At 41.4% G+C, this 24,015-nt stretch overlaps 1 protein-coding gene across 1 annotated transcript; it reads right to left on the bottom strand.

The window, feature by feature from the left end:
* Positions 1-8,778: 8,778 nt before the first annotated feature.
* On the bottom strand, positions 8,779-17,662 carry TRAPPC3 (trafficking protein particle complex 3). Its single transcript, XM_039353332.1, has 5 exons — positions 17,445-17,662; positions 12,734-12,831; positions 12,412-12,511; positions 11,629-11,811; positions 8,779-10,850 (listed from the first exon to the last, which is right to left on the bottom strand). The coding sequence occupies exons 1-5, from the start codon at positions 17,604-17,606 to the stop codon at positions 10,731-10,733; spliced, it is 663 nt and encodes a 220-aa protein (XP_039209266.1). The 5' UTR covers positions 17,607-17,662; the 3' UTR covers positions 8,779-10,730.
* Between the last annotated feature and the right edge of the window lie 6,353 nt (positions 17,663-24,015).

Below are 24,015 nucleotides of genomic sequence, written 5' to 3'. Positions count from 1 at the left end.
GGTACATTCACATACTGCATTTAGCCATTCTTTCTTTGAATCAGGTTTTAGAATTGGCCACAATAATTAGATCTACCCATAGTACTAAGTCATTTACCACTGTCCAACAAAAAATAGTGCTAACACGCACCGTGCTAACCCAAAATAAAAAGATATTAGTGCTTAATTTCCCCCCCCCCCCTGTGTGTCTGTGTGTATGTGTGTGCATGTGAGTCTCTCAGTGCAGTCTCCAACTTAGACAGATAAAGAATGGAGATTCCAAGCAACTGTACCCAGGGAATATTAAACTGCAACTGTCTGCCAGAATTCCAAATATCATATACATTATAAAGCTAAAAACAGTTACTTATGCTCAACTCTTTATTTGCATTAAAGTTTGTGAATTCAGTCACTACGTGCCTATAAAGCTAAAGTTGGGAATAACACTGCCCAGAATCACCCTGTAGAGGGGAGATGAGCAGCATAGAAATTTAATAAATAAATACTCTTCCTAAAATTAAACACAGGACACTTACCATACATCCACATAATTAGGACCCTCTTCCACCCCAAGTTAGTAATACAGCTAGTCCTCAACTTACAATCATAACTGAATCTGAATTATGGTCGTGAGTTGTGAAGGTCATTACATGGGCCCACCACATAACCATGCCTGATTTTATGGCCTTTTTCGTGGTAGCCATTAAGAGAACCCACTATTTGTTAACGGGGCATTTTTTGCTAGAAACCAAAAGTGAAGACCAGCAAAAACATAATAAATCATGGTCACATGCAGTGGTGGGATTCAGCCAATTCACACCACTTCAGCAAAACCGGTAGCTAACTTTTTGTTGCCCAGGCCCAGAACGGACTTCCACAAGTGGCATCCATACAGAGAACCTATTTGAATCCCACCCTTCCTTCCTTCCTTCCTTCCTTCCTTCCCTTCCTTCATGTGGTGGGATTCAGCCATTTTGCACCAGTTCAGCATAACGTGTAGCTAATTTTTTGTTTCCCAGGCCCAGAACAGACTTCCGCAAGCGGCATCCACACAGAGAACTAATTGTTCACCTATTTAACACTGCAGCTGTTAATAATCCGGTTCTTAAGTGAATCCCGGCTTCCCTATTGACTTTGCGGGTCTGAAGGTCGCAAAGGGTGATCACGGGACCCCAGGATGCGGCGACCGTCGAAAATACATTCCAGTGGCCAAGCGCCATTAATCATGGGACCATTGTGATCACGTGACCGTGGGGATGCTGCAACGGCCGTGTGAGAAAAACGGTCCGAAGTCACTTTTTTTGGTGCAGTTGTAACTTTGAACGGTCGCTAAACAAACGGTTGTAAGTCGAGGACTACCTGTAATGACCAACTTCGTCACAGCATAGACCCTATGGCAGGGGTCCTCAAACTTGGCCACTTGAAGACTTGTGGACTTCAACTCCCAGAGCTGCTGGCCCTCTGGTGCTTTCCCCGTCCAAGGACTCCCAGATAGTCCAGATAGCATGACCAGATGAGCTCATTTTATTTTATTGTAAGGTTACAGCAGTGCTTCTCAATTATTTTCTGTCATGCCCCCCCTAGGAAGAAGAAAACATTTCGCGCCCCCTGCGCGACTGTAAAAAATTTTTTTCTGTACAGAGGACCGATTTCCGGGTCTAAAAGTCACACGGGCGGGTTTGGCCAATCAGGATAGAGCATCATGTCTATCCAATCGGGTCCTTTGCATGTGTCATGTGCGTTGGCGGTCATGTTGTCCTCCGCGTCGGGCTGCCGCTTGCGAGTGAGTCGGATGATCCGATCTAGAAATCCAATATGACAGTATTTGCCGAGGTCAAACGAGCCCCCCTTTACGGAGCCTCGCGCCCCCCTGGGGGGCGCGCGCCCCACTATTTGAGAAGCACTGGGTTACAGTAACATAATCTTGCAAGTTTGAAAGGACATTCCCCCCCCCCCGTCACCTTTACAGCTCAAGAAATTAGGGAGGGTCCCTTCTGAGATGTTTGGCAGGCTCACACTCCTTCTGTGGGCTAAGCTGCCTCTTGTCCCACCGACCGTCCCCTTGCTGTGCCTCTTTTCCTTCTCTGCCAAGGTCACTCCCATCTACCATTACAGATACCAAATCCCAGCCCCACGTATTGCACCTGAGACGGAAACGGGGTGAGTAGAGAACAGTAATCCTGCTTTCAAAATGCCTTCCTTTCACTGAAAAAAAGTATTGTGTCAGTGCCCCTTTCCACCAAAACCCTAGCACAGGCTCGGGGGCTAGTTTTCCACTCTGGGGATGGCTGGTTTCACATATTATGCTAAGCCATAATGTAGCTGGTTTGCTTTAGCAGGTGTGAATGCAGTCAGTAAGCCAGCTTACTGGCTGGCTCAGGAATTCTGGGAGTTGAAGTCCACGAGTCATAAAAGGGTTGCCTACCCCTGTTCTAGGTGCTCTCACACAGTACTGAATACTAGGACTTCTATTACAGACAAGATTCTTCTAACTGGACAGTAAGTACGGTAATTCACTTTATCTGCTGCATAGACAGACGTTGTAAGGGCACCCCCTAACGTTCCAATAAATATATGTAAGCCGTGAACTTTTTGGAACAAGAGAAAATTATTTTCAGTGCAAAGACTGCATGCAGCAAAAACTCAGTAAGGTTATTTAATAAAGAGATGCCCAAATGACAACCCACTTGTAACATTTGGCAGAGTTTGAATGACCTGAATGCCAGTTATTAGCCAGATACTTTTATTTTAGTAGTATTTTTAATGCCAGGAATGAGACGCGTGCTTGCAGGATATCTATCTCGTGTGCCTCAATCTCTCAAATGGAGCAGAATTCTGGCTTTTACTTCAACAGTTGGTTAGGGTCTAACTCTGGGTCTGCCCAGATCAATAAATATTTCAGGTCAGCCCTGTTTCTTAGCACAAATGCAGGGGTAAAAGATATCTTGTGGTAAAAAGCAATTTATTTTTAAAGTACAGAGAAAACTATGGATGAAAGGGATCACCGGCCAGTATTTCTCACCCTTGGCAATTTGAAGATGTGTGGACTTCAACTCCCAGAATTCCTCAGCCAGCATAGCTCCACCACTGGAGGTTTTCAAGACAGGACTGGACAATCATTTGCATGGCATGGTCTAGGGCAGGGGTCTGCAACCTTGGCAACTTTAAGACTGGTGGACTTCAGCTCCCAGAATTCTGGGAGCTAAAGTCCACAAGTCTTAAAGTTGTCAAGGTTGCAGATTCCTAGTCTAGGGTCTCCTGCCTGAGCAGGAGGTTGGACTAGAAAACCTCCAAGGTCCCTTACAACCCTATTATTCGATGTTCTATCTTAGGGGCCTTCAGACTTGGCCTTTTATGATTTGTGGACTTCAACTCCCAGAATTCCTCAGCTAGCATGCCTGGCTGAAGAATTCTGGGAGTTGAAGTCCACAAGCAGGGCTCTTCAAACTTGGCCCATTTTTGACTTGTGGGCTTCAACTCCCAGAATTCCTCAGCCAGCGTGCCTGGTTGGGGAATTCTGGGAGTTGAAGTCCACACCTCTTAAAATATCCAGGGTTGAGAAACACTGGTTTAGCTCTTTCTGAGTTAGCATTATTTCCCCCTCAAACTATGTCAGGGGTCTTCAAACTTGGCCCTTTTATGACTTGTGGACTTCAACTCCCAGAATTCCTCAGTTAGTGTGCCTGGCTGAAGAATTCTGGGAGTTGAAGTCCATAAGCAGGGCTCTTCAAACCTGGCCCATTTTAGACTTGTGGACTTCAACTCCCAGTATTCCTCAGCCAGCGTGCCTCACTGGAGAAGAGCCTGATGCTGGGAAAGATGGAGGGCAAGAGAAGAAGGGGACAATAGAGAATGAGGTGGCTGGATGGAGTCATTGAAGCAGGAGGCGTGAGCTCAAGTGGACTCCAGAATATGGTAGAGGACAGGAAGGCCTGGAGGAACGTTGTCCATGGGGTTGCAATGGGTCGTACACGACTTTGCAACTAACAACAACCACCTTTTTCATTTTTCTGCCTCAAAGGAGGAAATCTGTTAAAACCGCCTGGGAAGGATTGACTTGAACAAGCACCGGCATTGGGTGCGCAAGTTAAATTGCATTTTCTATCCCTGGAGATACTGCATTTTCTGTGCCAGAATATGGCTTTTCCTCCCAGTTTTCAACTTTCACAAAGGAGGCAAAATAAAAAGGCGATGTTTTGGGGTTGTTTTTTTACCATCTTTGAATGTTGGAGTTTCAGCAGCAGCAACGGCAGCAGCCTTGCCAGGGAAGCAAGGATGCCGGTGGAGGAATTGAGCAGCTGCTTTCCATCCTTTTAACATGCAATAAATCCTGCTGTCTGCTCCTCCTATCTAGGGCCCAATTCCGCCTCCCTTCCCCAATTATATTTGTTTTGTATTTAAAACAAAGTCCCTCCCTTCCCCTATATGGCGTTACCTTGAATAACCCGTGGCAGTGGGATTTTTTTTTAAAAAAAATGTTGGTGCCTAAAGGCTGCAGAAATCCAAGTTAAGCAGCAGCAAGAATCTTTTTGAGATTCCCCCTTTGGTATGTGTGTGAGAGACAAGTTTGACAGTTTTCAAAGCAAGGCCAATGTAAGAAAGATAGATCAACGTGTTGCTTCCAAAACTGCTCTTTTCCAACATATTACTGAGTTGACCATACCGCAAAGAGTTGGTTGCACAATTCAGACCTTCTTCTCCTTTCGTTAGTTCACAACGTTCCCCAAGACCAGTGTTTCCCAAACTTGACAATTTTAAGGCATGTGGACTTCAACTCCCAGAATTCCACAGCCAGCAACGCTGGCTGTGGAATTCTGGGAGTTGAAGTCCACATGCCTTAAAATTGTCAAGTTTGGGAAACACTGCCCAAGACTGTCGATGAAGATTCTCAGTCATCCAGGTAGAGTTGTCTGGAAGTTGAGTCACGGCAACTGGACTTTTCTTTTTGGCTTGAATTGTTTTGCTCTTTCTTGCGGCTTTTTTTTTTTTTTCAAACCAAAACAGAAAAAAAAAAAAGTCCAGTTGCCATAACTCAACTTCCAGGTTCACCAAGATCATTTTCTATCCCTTTACAAAACTGGCTCTTCTATGCACCTTGCTCAATAAATTTGATTCATTCCTAGATACACAGTGACATTAAAATGAATTATGAGTGTTTCATTACTGATAAGACAGCCTTGTGTTTCTGATAGACATAAATGCAAGATTCTGAAGTTGGGGTTAAGTTTTAGGCAAGTTGGATGTTTGGGAAACCTTCAGTGTGATGTTTTACCCTGTTCTAAAATAGCTTTCTGCTTCTCCAGTTTGCCAATAAGAGGATGGCAAGATTCCTTCCTTGGCCCAAATTCCAAGGAATAAAATATATGCAGTCCTTTTCGAGCAATATATCTATTTAGAACCAGGGGGAGCCATTTGGATCAGAATTCATTCCACTGAAATGTTTCACTTCTAAATGATAGGAAATTCGACAGAGAAACGTTGAGAGAATTTCTGTAAACAGTTGACTTAATAATTCATTAAAAGTTGAGCCTGAGAAAGCAGAGAGGTCCCCAACTGGATGTTCAATTTTAAAGCAGCATCAATCACTCAAAAATAAATAGAATATACCGTAATTGGACAATTCACCCCCTCCCTCTTCTTAATAAGCTATAAAGCTCAGACTTCTGTCTCTGTATTTGGGCATACACGGAGTCTCTCCGGAACAAATTTGGTTACTAATAGCATCAGCCATAAAAAGTTTAGCTATCCATCATTATTAAGGAAATGTCTTCAACTACTAGCTGAAAGTCCAGAGACGAAACTGAACTTGCTGCTACTGCAAAATGTTAATTACAACGAAGAAAGCACCCTATAAGACATCACATGATGTTTCATAGAAAGTACAGGAGAGATCCATCTTGAAGCTAAATCGTTTTAAAAAATACATTTTCCATGGGGGATCTCCAGAGGCAACAGAGATCAGATCTGGTAAAGCCCAAATTAGATTCGTAACTGTGAGAACATAAAATAAATTCCTAACGCGACACTGTTTAAACGTCATCGAGCATCAGCAGTTAGAAGTTTAAGTGGGAAAAGAAATTATCCAAATTAGAAACACACTGATTTTTGTTGTCCTGACACAATCCAGGTTTTAGGTTTCTAGGTTCCCCTGCTAAAAACTGGAACCTACAGAAGTATAAAACAAGAATACAGAAAACAGACATCCGTTAAAGAGCTCTCTTTCTATTCTTCTCAAAGATAGTAAAACCAACCTAAAAGGTTTACAGTCAACACCAGGGACAATTTAATATTAATTGAATGGACATGGTCTTCTTAGTGGGGATTAGGCTTAGAATAATAGCACTGAAGCAATTTTTCTTCACCTTGGCAAGTAACATCACCCGACGTTATCACTCCATTATTTACAATTTCAGATTTATATCTTTTAATTTTTAATGCATCTTAAATTCTACATTGCATAAAGAATGCAATTACAGAAGGACAGATAGTATACAAATAATGCATTCGCATTTCCACCATTACCAGTTTTTGAAAAAGAAAAGTAAAACTTCCGTGGTGTGGATAGCAGCCAGTCCTTCCGGTCCACCCTGCTAGCCAACTAGAGACATCCTATGGTAGACCTACAGTATATAATGAGAAAGAATTCCGCCACCACTTACCATAAGAACGAATTCACTTGGCAAACCATGTTTGTGTTTCTGTAGTCCCAATTATTAGAAGCAACTGAGTGGTGTGGTACAACGGACCAACTTTTGAGATAACTAGCACATGCCTTCCGCTTGTACGAAACGATTGCAGGACAAAACCTGAGCAACACAATCCAAAACTTGATATTAAAAAGTAGAATAATTAAATACCTTGTCTTAGTTCCCTGACTTTGGTCATTGTTTCTCAGCCCCCTCCCCAGGTCCTTGAACCCAATCAGCAGATCTTCAGGGCTCCTGGTTTCCTGCTGCTGCTTTTAAATGGCAGGTCAGTCTGTAATAAAGCTTCCTTTGTGTGCAATCAAATCACTGATGAGAGGGCCAACCTGCCATGCATTGCTAAAACCTGGCTGGATCCAGGAAGGTGGTTTAACGGTGGCCCTTTCAGAGAAGCGCCCGGCTCATTTCAGATATGGCATCATCCAAGAATCCAAGGTAGGCGTGCAAGTGTGATGATCGTCATCCAGCAATCTCTTATGTCTTGCAAGGGCAGTCTCCGGATGTGAGACCTTGTTCATTAAGTTGGGCTCTAGGGATCAGTTGAAATGGTTATCATTGTCCGGCTTCCCTGCCACACACAACCTCCCCGCTTGAGCTCCATTTCTGAGTTGACAGTGGAATCCCCCAGACTTATGGTCTTGGGAGGCTTTCATCTGGCTGAGAAAGTAGACGGGTGACAGCTTCAAGGGACCTTGGCTTGAAGAGGATTATCTGGAATTTTTTCAGCCAGGCATAACTATGGGACAGAAACAGCCTGGGTTGTACTTTTGAAAGAACTCTGTTGTGAGTGGAACAGGAGTAGCGTGTCGATCCTTGCCTCTTGGTGGTTTGCGATACCACTGACCATGGTATCCACAGATTGGCTGTCCATTGATCGGCTCAGAGGATTGGGAGTAGACGATGTGGCGGTGTGCTGATTCGCCTCCTTCCTTTGGCGTTGATTCCAGTGATTGGAGGAGAGGTCCTGCTCTTGGCTCCTACTTTATGGTGTGGCAGAGGGCTTGGTGCTCTCCTCTCCTTTGTAACCTCTCTATGAGGCAGCTGGGTGAACCCATCTGTTGTCATGGGGTGAGGTATCATCAGGGCATTGATGACACCCAACTATGTAACAGGGACCCAGGCAAATTAAGTGATGCCATGAATGTCTGATCCTGTGGCCTGGAGGCTATGAGGGTCTGAATAGGGAACAACGGGCTTCAGCTGAACCATGCCAAGACTGAGCGGCTTTGGGTTTTGGAGCCTACTGCTTCTAGGATTATTCAATTTTTCGTGCTGGATGGGATTGTACTGCCCCAGACAGACCTGGTGCACCAGCTGGTAGGCCACCAAGAGCAGCTAGCAGTTGTGGTTAGGGCTTTAATGCAGCTTTGTTATCAGGCAGAGAAGGCATGCAGCAGATACCATCTGCTAGACAGAGCAGAGGTGGGCAACTATGGCCCATTTATGAACTGTGGACTTCAACTCCCACTCCTGCTCAGGAATTCTGGGAGTTAATGTCATAAAAGGGCCATATTTGCCTACCTTTCTTCTAGGGGTTTACATTTAGTAGTTTTCCAGGAGGCGGATCTTCTCTGCCATGACATCTGCCTGGGTGTAATATTCTCCCATCCCTGAAGTCAGGTTAGCTCAAGGGCAGGCAACCTTGCCTCTTTTACGACTCGTAGACTTCAACTCCCAGAATTCCTGAGTCAGCATAGCTGACTCAGGAATTCTGGGAGCTGAAGTCCACGAGTCGTAAAAGAGTCAAGCTTGCCTACCCCTGGACTGTAAGCTCCATCCCTTTTAACATTCTGGAAGATCCTCAAGGTCTGTTATGTCAGCAGGCTGTGGAACCTGTAATGTTCTAGGATGGCTCCACTACTTTGGTTGATATATTTACTCTCTCCATGTTCTGTGGTTCTATATTTTAATTTTTAATATTATTTAATTTTAATAACGATTGATTTGTATTTTTATAACGATTATTTTTATATACTTATTTGGTTGCGGTACACCATCCAGTCACTCCTTGTGAGACACATGTCCATAGAAACACAATCAATCAATCAATCAAAAATCTTTGTTACAGAATTGTTGAAAAAGAGAGGAGATTCACTTAGGGGAAAGTAGGATAAAATTTAATAAAATTAACTACGAGCCTACTGCCACATACCTTAATTCAACCGTAGGACAGCTAAGAAAGTCGTTAAGAGTTTCTTTAATATAAGAGCTTCAAAACAATACCTTCAAAAATGGAATGCATAAGATATACCCCATACACAAATAAAAAGGTGTAAATTGCATCTAACTACTCGATATTTACCAATCAGCAGTAGAGCAATGTAATTTCTTAAAACTGTCGAAAATATCACAAAAGGGACAAAAATGGTTTTCTCAGTGCCAGACTCCTCCGACGATCAGAATGAATGACTCTGAAACAGGAACGCTCAATTTTTCACGACATATATATATATAAAAAATAACACCATGCTTCTCTATTGCCTCTACACTTCTACAAAGCTGATAAAACTCGGGGCTCGACATCATAGGACTTCCTTTGCAACTGAGAAAAAATACAGAAAAGTGCTGGGAAATTGTGATCAAGATGTCCTTAAAAAATGGCCCCCCTGTCTTGAGAAAGCAACTGTTTGGTTTTTCATTTTCTGGCAATGAGGCAAGCCATTTCATTCTCCCGCTGCGTCTATTACCCAGAGCATTATTTACAAGACCAAGTCATTGAATAATTACAGCTCCCCTTGCCAGCTTTTAAAATACCATTCAGTTGATGCCCACACAAATAAATCATAAAGTCTCCTAACCACCAATTAATTTCTCTAACGAATGAAGTACTTCAATCTTTCCACCAACCTCTGCATGGGATAATGGATTCCATTATTTTTTAAGAGATCACTAAAAGCCTCTTGTGCCTCTTCAATGTGGCAAGTATTTTTATGTTTAATGCTTACATTCTCCACGGGGTCCTCAGTTCAAAGGTTTTCTGCCGTTTAGTACAGATTTGTCCACGAAATGCAACAATGGCTGTTCTACCCAATAGGAAGCTTAAACCCTCATAAAATACACATGATGACAAACTCAGTGAATATTCACTTCAAATCCCTTTCAATCATTCAGCATTTGGTACGCTGATCCATCTACCACACAGGGCTGTTTATACCCTTCTTTCTGCAATCTTGAGAGCCCTTGTTTCTTAAGAAAAACTTGAATGCACATGAAACAGGCTATTACCACCTCTATCCTCTCAGTATGGATGCTGAACGGCAATATTTTCAAAATGCGCTTTGCCTAAAACTTTTAGAAAACAAACTGGTTTGAACATCTCTTCAATTAGTTACTGGAACCGAACATGTGGTAAAGAAGAGGCCCTCAGAGTGAGTATCATTTTTCTGACATTATATAAACATTTGAAACTTGAGCCCGACATCATCGGTTCATTAAAACTATTTCGGCCAACCAACTAGGAAGACAAAAGACGAAACTGGGAATGCCCAACCAACTGGGATTCTGTGGAGTTTTAATGACATACTTCCCTTCGGACTGTCAAAATGGATCCGACTCTTGTTTCAACATGAATTTAAGTGTTTGGCTGAATGGCAGAACTAAAAGAACAAGTCCAGATCCGTTAGGAGCTCTCAATTTTTCCAAATCCTATCATGAATTCTGTGCTATCAGGAATGGCTTCCCCATGAAGAAAAACTGAACAGCAAAAGCAGAGGTGATCATGCTGGAATTCTTCACCTGCTGCAGAACAAAAGCGGCATCTAGAATTATTCCAATGTTCAGAATTACAGAGATTTAATATCCTGCATTTCTGCATGGAGCTAAGCGTGGTCACCAGGAAAGGGTGCCTGGTGTTTCTGATGACTATGAAAAGTGTTCTACATCCTACAAAAGCTTTTAATAGAAATCTGTGGAAATAAAACAGAAAAATTCAAACGAACTGACGTCTTAACCAGTCAGTCTCTCAAAGTACGCAGGGTACTCTATGCTAATAAAGCTCAGATTCAGATACTTCCTCCCTTCCAGTCCAGTATGAAGGCTGCTCAGAACTCACTCCTCTCCAACCGGAAAATTGTCTTCGATCCGCCTGATAAATTTCATCCTTATTTCTGTGACTCCATCCCCTTTCAAGGTGTCCAGGAGAAATCTGACATCCACAGCCATCTGTACCTAGGATGAGAGAGGAAAGCCCACACTTTTGAGATATTTACCTACAACAGCTCCCTAAAGTGTCAAACTCCTTTGAAGAGGACGGATATTCATGCCAAGATGCATCCCATTATTTGTGAAAAGTCACCCTTCTCCCACTTTATAGCCTTTACTGCACTGCCTTTATCGACCTTCCTGTCTTGCAAGCGATGTGTTGTTTCCCCCTTTTGTACTGGAAACCCCTTGGTGGAGTTCATGATCACAAATTGTTCTTAGGACGTATGACGAAAAGGTTCCAACGTCGCCGTCACTGATACTGTAGGGTTTGACTGTGAGATGCTTAGAATCCTTAAAAGAGATGGCCCATCAATACAATACACAGAGCTGACCCCCACTATTCCAGTTCTGAGAAATGAGAACGACATTTCGGCCTTCACAATGCTATAGGGTAATAGCCTGCAAACTAACATTTTTACTAACAAAAGTGCACCTGCATATATGGAGGAAATTTTAGAGAATTGTTTTTTTAAATGGAAAAGTTAGAAAATATTTAAATTGATTCTATTGATGTTCTCAGACTCACCGCCCTAACAGAAATCTAATATTACCAAATGAATACTACCCATTACTTTAACACACTGCTGATACTTTTGGTTAACATAAACCCACGTACTTAATTCCCACAATTTATTTTGAACTTTTCGTAAGAGGCAGAAAACATATAGGCTCGTAGTTATGCATTCCATTAAAAGCGGCCACCCCAGAGTTTTTGGTTCAACTGGCCTCCCCTTGTTCTCACCATTTCCAGGGCTCCCCGTAGCACCCCACATAAGAGGTTAGAGTAAATAAGAGAGGAATGGTTGTCTGGCAATTCCACAAAATCCACCAGTGGGTTGTTTTCCAAGATAAGGGAGAATTCGTCACCTGCCGGACTCCAGTTTGTGATGCTTGGTGTGATACCCAAGTACATTTTAAATGCTACCTATCAAGTGAAACAGAGATGAGAGAAGAGCTAGGTTCAAAGAGGGAAAGATTTAGTAAGCTACCATTTTTTACACATCAATGAGCAAAGGACCACAAAAGAAACCCCAGCAATTCCTCAATGTAACATACTTAAGTAAATTCTTTTCCACACACCAGATTAGACAAGAAAATACTGATTTCGATAAGTAATCTCTGCACTATTATGTCTGATGCCTTCCTCTTCTGAAAGCAGTGGAAACATTTAAGACATTGCCTTACATTTTTAAACAGGAGAAAAGCTTTTCTGATTTTTTTTTTCCTGCTACAAAATTATCTGATCTTACTTAGCTTCTTGGTAACGAGACAAAAAGACATCCAGCTTTGATAATAAAAAAAACACTTTTAGTTTATTATTATTGTTTCACTTCTGTTTTATTTAAAGGTAGAGACAATTCCGGGAAACGGCTGAAAACAAGACTAGAGTGAAATTTGTTTTGTGCAGAGAAGTGTTCATAGTACATAGTTATAAGTTCAAGAAAATCTAAGATGATTTATCACCAACACTAGCAAACAACAAGCAGGCTAGAAACAAAGCCAAACAGTCAAAAAGAGGCATCACCTTTGCAATTACATCTGCCGTTTCTCGAAAGTCGTGGCACCTCCCAACATTGGATCGTGCTAGAAAGTCTTCCACGAGCCGAACACCTATGTTGTAGCCCCTATTAAAGCAGCCAAAAGCAGGACACCGTGAAACTGTGATCCCACAAAGCAGATTAGACTGAGGAGAAACACTCAGAGGCTTTAGGAATGAAAGCCACTGCTCACTTGTTTTCTCAACATCCAGGATGGGGGGAAATTAGATCTATTCTGCACGCGGACAACCCCCCAGAAAAGGGCCTTCTGACATTTCTCACCTGAGAACACCCCACTTTGTTACTTACATTTTGTCAAGCTGCTTGTTGACATCTTCATCATTCTCGTAGTCCTTACACAGCTGAGTGACCAAAGCCCCATACGTCAAAGTGAAGAGCTCCGAGCTCTAGACAAATTCATAACATATTTAGCATATACCAGACCAAAAAAAAAGGGTGCAAATATTTAGGAGATGATCCAGGCACAGCTTAGTCTGTCACAAGAAAAAATGGACAAGAAGACCCGCTTTACCAGAATAGCGAAGAGTATGAACTTTGCACGGGCCATAGGTTTTGAACGAGGGTGAGAAGAATAAATAAAACAACTCTGTCCTAAAGAAATGGAGAAGAAATAGAAAATGGGGAGACTTCTGCTTTTCCTTAGCATCTGCGATTCTGCTATGACTTGACGTTGGCTACCAAAGAGACAGCCCATACATTCTAATCCTTAATATTCTTGGCGTAATAACTGCTCCTGGGTTCATTAATCAATGCTTGCTTGAGCGAGGATAGAATCTGGCACATCAGGGACATTTCTACAGAAGAGACAATGAAGTTACTGGAACAATGGAGTCACATGCTCCCTATGGCCAGACCTGATCCATAATTTGGCTCAAACATTGGATCAGCGGAACTTTTCAGAGCAAACAATTTCACAAAATTGAATTCCTTGCTTTCAAGATGAAAATGATCACTGACCCCCCCCCAAAAAACCTGACAGATTCCAAGTGTCCAACCCCGTATAAGAGTTCTTTTTTAAAACTTTCATTGTTTCAATAATATTACACTTAAAAACTCAAAGGAATCACAAAACTAATCAACTTTCAGAAGAAATGTAGACCCCATTAACAAACAAAGAAAAAAAAAACACTCGCTGTATCATCCCCCCATCTCTAAACTTGAAGAGAATAACCAATCCATCAGTTCTTGACTACAGAAATGCCTTCCTATTAAGAGCTGAAAATGTTGAGGTACATAAAGAGCCAGCTGTGTACATTAGTTAGTGCGCCCTGCTTAAGACTTCATTAAAATCTCATTTTATACAGCAGAAATGTCTAGTTTTCAGATTAAGAAGCCTAAAACCTACCATGAGATGCATAGATGCAGAAGGTGAAATGAATGGCAAATACCAATACTACAGAATGAAAGCAGCAGGCAAGCAGAAAGGGAGAAAGAAAAAAGACATCAGAGTTTAGTGAGACAATAAAAACCACACCGCATTCTCACATGGTCATACCAAGCCAAAACACAAGAGAGAGCGTGTCAAGTCATATATGTGAAGTTACGGTTCATTCAACATGATGCTATTTCTGTAGAGTAGCAATATTGAGGGCAGCAATCCAACAGCCAACACCTCTTTTTCTGAGGTGTTTTTTGTGTTTTGCCTGGTTTCGATATTTTGCAACCAACAGCATCCACCAAGGCAGCACATGGGAATTCCGGCTGAGAAAAGTAGTGCATGGCAGAAGCCTCATTCACCCATTATTATTATTATTTTGCCTATGCCACAATATCCCACAGTGGTAGAGCTTGCACCACAATACTGCTTTTATTATAATGGGGGTGGGGGAAGCGAGATCCTCTGTAAGCTACGGCATGGAATTCTGGTATCAAATGGATCCAGAGACACCATAGCCATCAGCCAACAGAGGATACAGAGAATTGAAGGTTAATAGGAGAGACCAGACTGGCCAAAGCTGCTGTATAGAATTAGAATTATAAAGCTACGTAAAGTTGTTTTGGAGAATTAGAAAGCTTGGGAAAGGGAGCCTGAAGATTCCTGTAACCTAGCTGATAACGGCAGCGTAGAAGAAAAGACAAAGATAAAGGAGGGGTTAGTAACAACACATATTTTAATAACCCATTGACAAGGCAGATGGAAAAAAAACAGTACATGACAGAATGGAGCATGCTCAATGGCTAACAGTTTGCCTATCCATAGCTATTAAAAAGAGAGAAATTATGCTTAATGTTCACAAAGGTTCACCATTCTGGAGCAAAATCGAATGGTGGCATAGACTCAGAAGCTGCCATTTAGGCTACTGATGTTTGTTCGTTACAGGAATCCAAATCAAAACATTTGATCTGGGTCTGAACACATCCAACAAAGAGAAGCTCCCTTTTGTGCAACATTATTGGTTCCAGGGTGAAACTGTTCTTACTGTCAAGAAAGTTCTTCACTGCGTTCAGTTACAATCTACCTTCTTGTAAGTTAAATCTGTTATTCCATGGCCTACTTTCTAGGATAATAGAAATGTAAGCAACGTGGACTTTGAACTAGATTCGCTAAAGCCATCTTCCAACAAGATGAAAACTTGTCACAATTAGTAGCAAAGAAAGCAAAAGGAGCAGGTTACACATGCTTGAGAGATCTAGTTGATTCTTATATGCCCTAATCATTATTACTTACTATTGAAGTAAAGAAGCACTTAGATTTTTATTAAACGCACCTCAGGCCAAGAGAGGTGTCAATAAAATCAGCATCGCACTTTAATGTTAAAGAACTAGAACGATCTCAACTAGCAGGATTGCCCACATCACTAGGAAGGAGTCTCCTAGAGTATTCCAGAATCCATCAAATCCATCAATTCTGTCTGGAATCCACTAGATTCATTAACCCTCTCTCCCTCATCCATATCCATGCAGAGGGAGAAGGAGCCAGCAGGCCTAAGCAAGAAATTATGTGCCTTGAGAAAAAATTGTTAAAACAAAGTTTCTATTCAATCACCTTCCAAAATATGAAATCCAGGTGGGCCCTTCAACATTTGTGTTGAGGCAACCTCAGGCCTTAAACTGTATTATGAACATAGCAGTGATTAAGTAGGACCTGGCCAAGTGTCCATCTAGTCCAGCGTTTTATGTTACACAGGAGCTGACCAAATGCATTCATGAAACACACAGGCATGGATAGAAAGGAACAATTCCCTTACAATATGGCACCCTCTAGAATGCTACTAAGATTCAGGAGGCATTGGCCAATCCATAAGACTAGACACTATTCATTGCCTGATCCTGCATGCATACATCTAAAACAATATGGAGTCCACTACCATATCTGATGGCCTAACTATGCATTATATGGTCTTTACTTGTCTTGAATTTCTGGTTTCTAGTGCTGTAAGAGAGAAAAACATATCTTGGTCTACATTTGCTACACCAAGCAAAATATTTTATCATCTACAATGTCTACCTCGATTTGTCTTCGTTCTACAGTATGTTAAAAATCCCTCAATATTGTAGTTTTTTGATATGGGAAGCTGCCATATCTCAAGCATTTCGATCACTCTTTTCCCCCTGATCCAAATGGCATTTGACACTTGACTTCATCTCGGTTTGATTAGAGTTTGGTTTGCTTAATTTTATTGTATTTTATGTGTTCATACTTATTGTTCCTTGCGTAGTGTCTCTTGCAAACTGTCTAGAGTCCTTAGGGATTAGCTGCCTATAGATATGATTAAAAAATAAACGGGCATTCCAAGTTAGGGTACATTAACCCTTGGGAGGCACATTCAGTTCTGACTTTATTTTTAAGAAATGTTTTAGGCAGTCGTACATCCTGCCAACATTGTCTTTCAGTTTTGATATATCTGGTGATCGTTTTTATTTCATAACTACAAAAAAGCATATTTTATAATTTTAAAAGTATTTTGGAACCATTCAAACTGTTCACCTTTTCACTATTTATGAAAATGATCTTGTGCACCAGAAATGTTAGGGAAACATGCCTATTACTTTAATCAACATTTTTAACTATATTATCAAGTCACTAGGTTTCCTAGTGTAATTTTTGGTTTGATTTTATTGTAATTTGTTTGCTAATTTCTTGTGAAAGACACAGAGTTGTTGAGATTGAGAGGGAGGACATAATAAACAATAAAATTAATGATTAAAACACCCTAATTACCTAGATGTGCAAAGGTATACAGTCTTATAACTCATAATGAAAATAATTGTAACTAGAATTAAAAACAGGAAAGGGACCCCACTTCCACAAATTAAGAAAACACATACGGGATCAAGAGGAAAAATACAAAATGTAATAGCATTATTACATGTTTGTAACAGTATAATAGGATAATAATATAAAGGGCAATGACATCATACAGGACAATATCACGTATCTGTAACTACATATTAATATATAATACAACCTTTAAGTCAATCCTATATGAATGTTTATAATAATTACACGATAATATTATTATATATAAGCAATAATGTAACTTCATAAAAGGCACTATTATTAAATCTAATAATACATAATACAACATATAAGACCATGGGATGATTTCACGATTGATATTTCTTCTTTTGACCAGATAACCAGGGGTAGGCAACCTTGGCTCTTTTATGACTCGTGGACTTCAACTCCCAGAATTCCTGAGCCAGCTTGGCTGGCTCAGGAATTCTGGGAGTTGAAGTCCACGAGTCATAAAAGAGCCAAGGTTGCCTACCCGTGAGATGGACCTTTCTCTATTTAGCTAATTAAGGTCCCGTCCTCACTTTTTAGGACCCTCCGGGCTTGCTCGGGGGCGGCCCGCGTGTCAGCCTCATCCCCACCACCTCTTTTTCACGGGTTTGCAAAGGCACCAACATTAGGCGGGAAATCCTGATGTGCAGCATTTATTCACGGTGGCCATTATAAACACAGCACTTGCCCTCCTTCAAGGCCCGCCAGGCAAACTCCCAGCGCCCCACCACCACCACCACCTTCTCCCCCGGCCCCGACAGCGGCCATTACCATTTTCTTGCTCTCGCCGCCTCCTCGGCTGCCCTGACGTGCCATTTTGCCGCTGCCGCCTCCGAGCCTCTCGCCCGGCCGGGAAAAGGAGCTCCGGGAGAAGGAAGAAGCCCTGCCTCCGCCTTGTCGCCTTCCTGAGGGAAGGACTACGACTCCCAGCATGCAGCTGGCGACAGGTAAGCTTAGTGCTTGCGAGGGATGCCGGGAGTCTGCGCGAGAGTGAGGCGGAAAGGCGGGTTGTTCACCGCGCCTGCGCGGGCTTCCTGCAACGCTACTACAATTCCCGGCATGCTCGCGCGAGCTTGGCCCCAGGCAGCGGGGAATCTCAAGTTCCGGGGTCCCCATCGATGAGATCTAGCTATTCCTTGTGCCCCAGCAGGTGTCATTAGTTGTTGTTGTTAGTTGTTGTTAGTTGCGAAGTGGTGTCTGATCCATCGCGACCTCAAAAATCTAAGGCTGTTTTTTTTTACTAACCGTAATAGTGTCTAAATTGTTTGAATAATTATCTTTCAGAAATGGCATGCGAGCAGGGGAATTGGCAATATTGATTCCAGACCATTGATTGCTGAGCGGAAATGTTGTCAGGGTTTCTGAACTCTTTTATGTCAAAAGGTTTATGACTTGGTCACCACGATGTAAAAAAGATGTTGAGTCTCTAGAAAGAGTACAGAGAAGAGCAACAAAGATGATCAGGGGACTGGAGGCTAAAACATATAAGGAATGGCTGCTGGAATTGGATATGTCTAGTTTAACGAAGAGAAGGACAAGGGGGGACATGATAGCAGGGTTCCAATATCTCAGGGGCTGCCACAAAGAAGAGGGAGTCAAGCTATTTTCCAAAGCACCTGAAGGCAGGACAAGAAACAACGGGTGGAAACTAATCAAGGAGAGAAGCAACCTAGAACTAAGGAGAAACTTCCTGACAGTGAGAACAATTAATCAGTGGAACAACCTGCCTCCAGAAGCAGTAAATGCTTCAACACTAGAAGTTTTTAAGAAGAGACTGGACAGCCATTTGCCCAAAATGGTATAGGGTTTCCTGCCTGAGCAGGGGGTTGGACTAGATGACCTCCAAGGTCCCTTCCAACTTTACTACTATTACTAATTACTTACCCTGCAGATAGCGGCCACATGGACAATAGTGAAATGTTGGGAATCGGGACTCTTCCCACGATGTTTAATTTGCGGTTAAAGTATATGAGATCTATGGAACAGTTAACAAAGAAGATGCTCCTTTTGAATGTAGAATGGACTTGCACACTGGTGTGTGTGTGTGTGTGTGTGTGTGTAGGCTTCAGCTATACACTAGTTCAGGAGTGTTCAAACTTGGCAACTTTAAGACTTGTGGACTTCAACTCTCAGAATTCCCCAACCAGGCTGGGAATTCTGGAAGTTGGAAGTCCACACATCCAAAAGGTGCCAAGGTTGGACACCCCTGCTTGCTGATGAGTGCCATCTTGCCAGTTTTGGCCGCCCCATAAGGACACCACTGTTCACAGATGTCTAAAAAGGCCTATCATAGTTGCTTAATGCATGACCACTGCTGAAAGTAAAGAAGATGTGGATATGATTAGTATCCAAGATATGGATCTGTGGACAGATAGTTTGCAATCAGTGGTTTCCTTCCAGAAGGCAAATTGGAATATTACCTGTTATGAATTGCCAAATAGAAAAATGCCTCCATTTTTACTTATCTTCAGTTCTCCATGTTATATGGAATTTTAGGCGTCACTGTTGTTGTTAGTTGCAAAGTCGTGTCCGACCCATCGCAACCCCATGGACAACGTTCCTCCAGGCCTTCCTGTCCTCTGCCATCTTCTGGAGTCCATTTAAGTTCACTCCTACTGCTTCAGTGACTCCATCCAGCCATCTCATTCTCTGTCGTCCCCTTCTTCTCTTGCCCTCAATCTTTCCCAGCATTACGACTCTTCCCAGTGAGTTCATTACTAGCATTTTAATAGAAGTGATATCAGCATTTTAGCATGGCATTGATGCTGCGTTTGAAGTTTAGGAAACCATCTTCCTGTGAACCAAAAAAATTCCTTTTGATGTTCAAAAACTAGCCCTCTCAAGAACAATCAAACAACAGGGCTATAGTTGGAAGCCCTTGAATAAAGTTGCAAGTGTTAAGAAACAAATCCAGGTGAGAAAGTAGAAGACGCAACGTATTTTAAAGTTGTCTGTTTTTTCTCAAATCTAATAAATGTCTATTATTTGATCTATTGCTTTTTGACTCATCATATATATTGGGTGTATATATCTTTTGTTTCTGTACCCTATATAAAGGTTTCATCCTCAATAAAATGCATTGTGCTTTACCTGAAGTTCTTGGAATGGTGATGAAAAAAAGAAAAATAGCATGTCTCTTTCCAGCTCTAGGCCAACTTAGGTGCCTGAGTTTTATAAGCAAGATTCAAATTTCAAAGTGTGAAATTCTGGAAAAAAAAGTCTTAAATATCTATGCAAGATACAGACAATAGCAAGTATATGGTCTGGAAATACAGGAAAAAGTCAATTTTGCTTTAAGCAACTAGAAGTGAGGATGGCCAGTCTATTTTTCTACACCTTAAAGCCAGATGCTTCTCCACCATTCTAGAAAAGCATCACCCTCCAAAGGAACCATTCCAGATGGGATAAATTTTATCTCTCCTTTTTTTGGCCACTTACAAAAGATCAGTTAGGGATAAAAGCTTGGCATAATTTTCTTGTTCAAGTATTCACCAGCTGCAATTTGTGAGGAATGCTGGAAGCTGTAGTCCAGCAACAACTGGAAGGCCAACAGCTGCAAGTTAATTTAAAATATCCCCAATTAGAATACAGGTTTAGATATTCTTGTGTAATGCTTGTAATAATTGCAGAAAGAATGACTCAGGAGAGCATCAGCTAAAACCAAGAAAAAAAAGCTCCATGCTTCAGAAATTATTTTTTAAACATACAGAGTTGACTAAATGTGAATGTATTAAAATTTATTGGGTTGCAACCTTAGTTTGACATGGGTTCGTCACTCAAATAGACACTGCACATTTAGAATTCTAATATTGAGAAATCATCCTCTTCTGTCAACTTGATTTAATAATACATTATTTCAACATCTTTATAAAAGTCTGGACTTCACCATCTCATCGCCGAGTTAATGTGTGTTAGCATTTTGGTCCTTTGGATATTGTGATCAGAAACGCTCATGTTCATTTAATATAAAACCATATCCTACCTGCTATTAAATACCCAACTATGAGTGCTCATTGGGAAAGTATAGTAACTGACCCACTCACAACAATATATGAGTCGAATTACTCTGAACTCAGACATCACAGTGCATACTGAACAATTTATTATTAATACGTTGTTTTTACATAAGGTTATTCAAAAAAAAATATTACAAAATAGCAGAAAGTAATGGGCAACACACATGTGGATTAAGGCAACAGACCAAAATGATACTTGCAATAGCTCAAAGCTTTCATGACTCTGGAAAAAAAAAACTAGTGGAGCTGGGTCCATTTCTCCCTAGCATTATGGGCATGGAGAAACATGGCTGAGCAGTGGGTAGATATATTTGCAGGCCACATTTACTCTTGCTAAATGGTGGCATAATCATAAAAAAAGTAGGCTGCTTCACCAGAAATCCAAAAGTTTTCTATTTTGCTATGCTTAAGCATTTGACAATGGCCCAAAGAGTTCATTGGTCTTTTTTACACAATTCAGTGTTGCACTGACAGAATCTGTCTCGTCTTAACAATGATGGCGGAATACAAAGGTGTCCCAGAATGCCGAAGATTCATATTACATGGACTTAGAATTACATTTTTCTTTGCCCTGGTCACCTGCCCAAATAATCCTGATTTATAAAAGGGCAATTTCAACAAGACCAACCCCCAGCCTAGCTCAATTTCCGGCAAAAAAAAAAAAAAAAAAAAAAGATTACAGCATTAAACACACACAACATTGATGAGCAATCATCTAAACAAAATAGAAGTCAAGATTTTGCTTGAAAAATATGCTCCTGATATCAAGATTGTTACTGGTTTGGTTTGATTTTGAGGCATTCACAAGTAACTTTTAGAGTGTGAACGCAATGCTGTTAACGATTATTTCTGCAGAACTATACTGCTGCTGAGATGCGTGGTATTAATTACTTCCTCGCTAATAGAAACCTCAAAAGTAAACAGTATAGGAAAAGTAAAAAAAGAGATAATGTCTCAGAGTTAATAGGCATACTCAGCACGAAAAGGCAAAAAAAAAAATTGCCATTACATCTGCTACTGCAATCTTAGAATAATTAAAAAAAAAAACCCGAAAAGCTGGAATTGTCAAAATTTTACCCGCTTTTGAAGTACACAAAACTTCAGGAGTGTATCTGCTTACCCCCAATTTCACTCTGGATGACTTTTGAAGTGACCTTCAGAGCTTACAGTATTTTGAATTAACCTATCCTAAAATATCTAAAGTATAATCCACACAGTGGAGTTTTAATCATCTAACAGTACCATTCCTTTCCCAAACATTATTATGGCCCATGGTTATTTGGTCCTGGTTTAAGGGAAAACGCCGTGTAGTGTCAAGCACCACAAGGGATATGATGAAGAACTTGGCATGTGTTCACTGAACATTTTGATTCCGCGCCCCACCCCACCCCCCCAATCCCATATACAACTTTGGGAACAACAACAAAAATCATCTACAGCACCATCTTCTAAAAAGGCACTTTGAGGACTGTTTTGCTTTCAAAAAACCAACCACTTCATGGCAGAACTATCCTGCAAGGAAACAGGTCTCGGAGTGATCTATGGGCCAGAGGTAATTCAGACGTAGTTCTCATATGGATATGAACTAGCAGTACACTGGGCAGACATTTCCTTTCTATCAACTTTTTTTTTTTTCACCTCCTGTAGAAATGGTTGTTTAGTTTAGTTTTCCAAAGCTCCCCCACTCCATCTGTAAGCCTCAGTTGTCTGCTCCTCAGATTCTCACTGGTGACTGAGTTCTAACTTCAATATTATCAGCAAAACCAAGACCTCAGCATATCTATGGAGAAGTGATAACAGAGGGCCCTGGGTTATCCCGTTTCGTTGTTGTCTGACGGTGGCATTTCATCTTTAAGCATTATTCATAAATATGTATTAGTCTATCTGCAAGCAGTCCAGGAGCTATTTGTCCAACTTGGCAGAAATGTTTACGGGTTAAGTACACATTGCATATCTAAAAAGTAACTTGTGCCTAGTGCCTGACTTGCCATTTTTATGCAGACCAGCCATTGTCTGCATCAATCCAGCAAACACGCATGTGCTAACTGCCTATGGAAGCAGAAGTTATGGCAGGATTGCTCCTGCCCTGACCCACCCTGCATACATGCATACAAACAGCTAGCCCTATTATCAATGTCAATTTAAAGTGCCATATCTGGAAAGCTGAAGATGATAAGCAGAGTGCTTGGGGTTTGAAATTGGGTTTGCACAGATTAGAAAGACAGCTTTCCCATCGATGCACACACACAAAATTAATTTCTAAAGCAACTTGCGGAAAAATCAGACAACGTAATAATCAAACAAGCAGTTTCCACAAGAAGGTTAACAAGGAGACTAAAAGCTTATCCAATGCCTCTTCCCTAAACACAAAGAATACAAGTTGTCGTCAACTTATAACCACAGGTGGGACCAGAATTTCAACTGCAAAGCCAGGCAGTCGTTAAGCGAATCACAAGGTTGTTAAGCAAATCCAGTCTCTCCTCTTGACTTTGCTTGTCAGAAGTCAGCTGGGAAGATCACAAATGGTGATCATGTGACTCTTGGACGCTGCAAGGATCATAAATACATGCCTGTTGCCAAGTGCCTGAATTTTGATCACGTGATCGTGATTTTAAGTGCTAGGACCAGTCATAAGTCACTTTTTTCAGTGCTGTTTTTTTCAGTGGCTTTGTAACTTTGAACAGTTGCTAAATGAATGGTATATTTATTACCTAGGCATTTATATTGCTCCAATCAAACAATCACTGAGCAGCATACATTTCCTCCATATATTTCATTTAAAAAAAGGCAAAAGAGAGCAGCAGAGTCTTCACCCATCTTCTCAACCTGCTTCCACAAGCTAGCACTAGATCCCTGGGACAAGACAGCATTCCAGGCCACCCCTGTGGCCCCTTCAGAACCAGACATCACTACTCCTTGGAGTAGGAATAAGGCTGTCCATATCTCCAGAGATAAGCTATTCTTACGGAAACCTGCCCCTGGCTCAAGAAAGCTTGTCTTCAGGATGCCTTTTATGTTGACTACTCCTAGGAAGAACTAGCAAATCCTGGATCTTATTAGACAGACAAGATTCTATGCTGAGTAGGCAGTTTAAAAATGGCATGCCCAGTTCCTAAGGCATAAAGGACCATAAAGATAACCAGCATCTTGAATTACATCTGACAGCTAACTAGGGCAAGCTCCTGCAGTAAAAGCTGACATTGGCAAACCAAGCTGTGCCTATTATTACCCAGATTTCCGCAATGGTCTTTAAAGGGAACCACAGGTAGCCCCAATACTCCAAACATGAAGTAACAAGGGCCTGAACGACCAGATACAATTGCAAC

This window comes from Crotalus tigris, unplaced genomic scaffold (genome assembly GCF_016545835.1).
Source record: "Crotalus tigris isolate CLP2741 ecotype Arizona unplaced genomic scaffold, ASM1654583v1 scf7180000018517.1768243, whole genome shotgun sequence".
Taxonomy (NCBI): Eukaryota; Metazoa; Chordata; class Lepidosauria; order Squamata; family Viperidae; genus Crotalus; species Crotalus tigris.
This window is presented reverse-complemented; position numbering and strand designations above follow the sequence as displayed.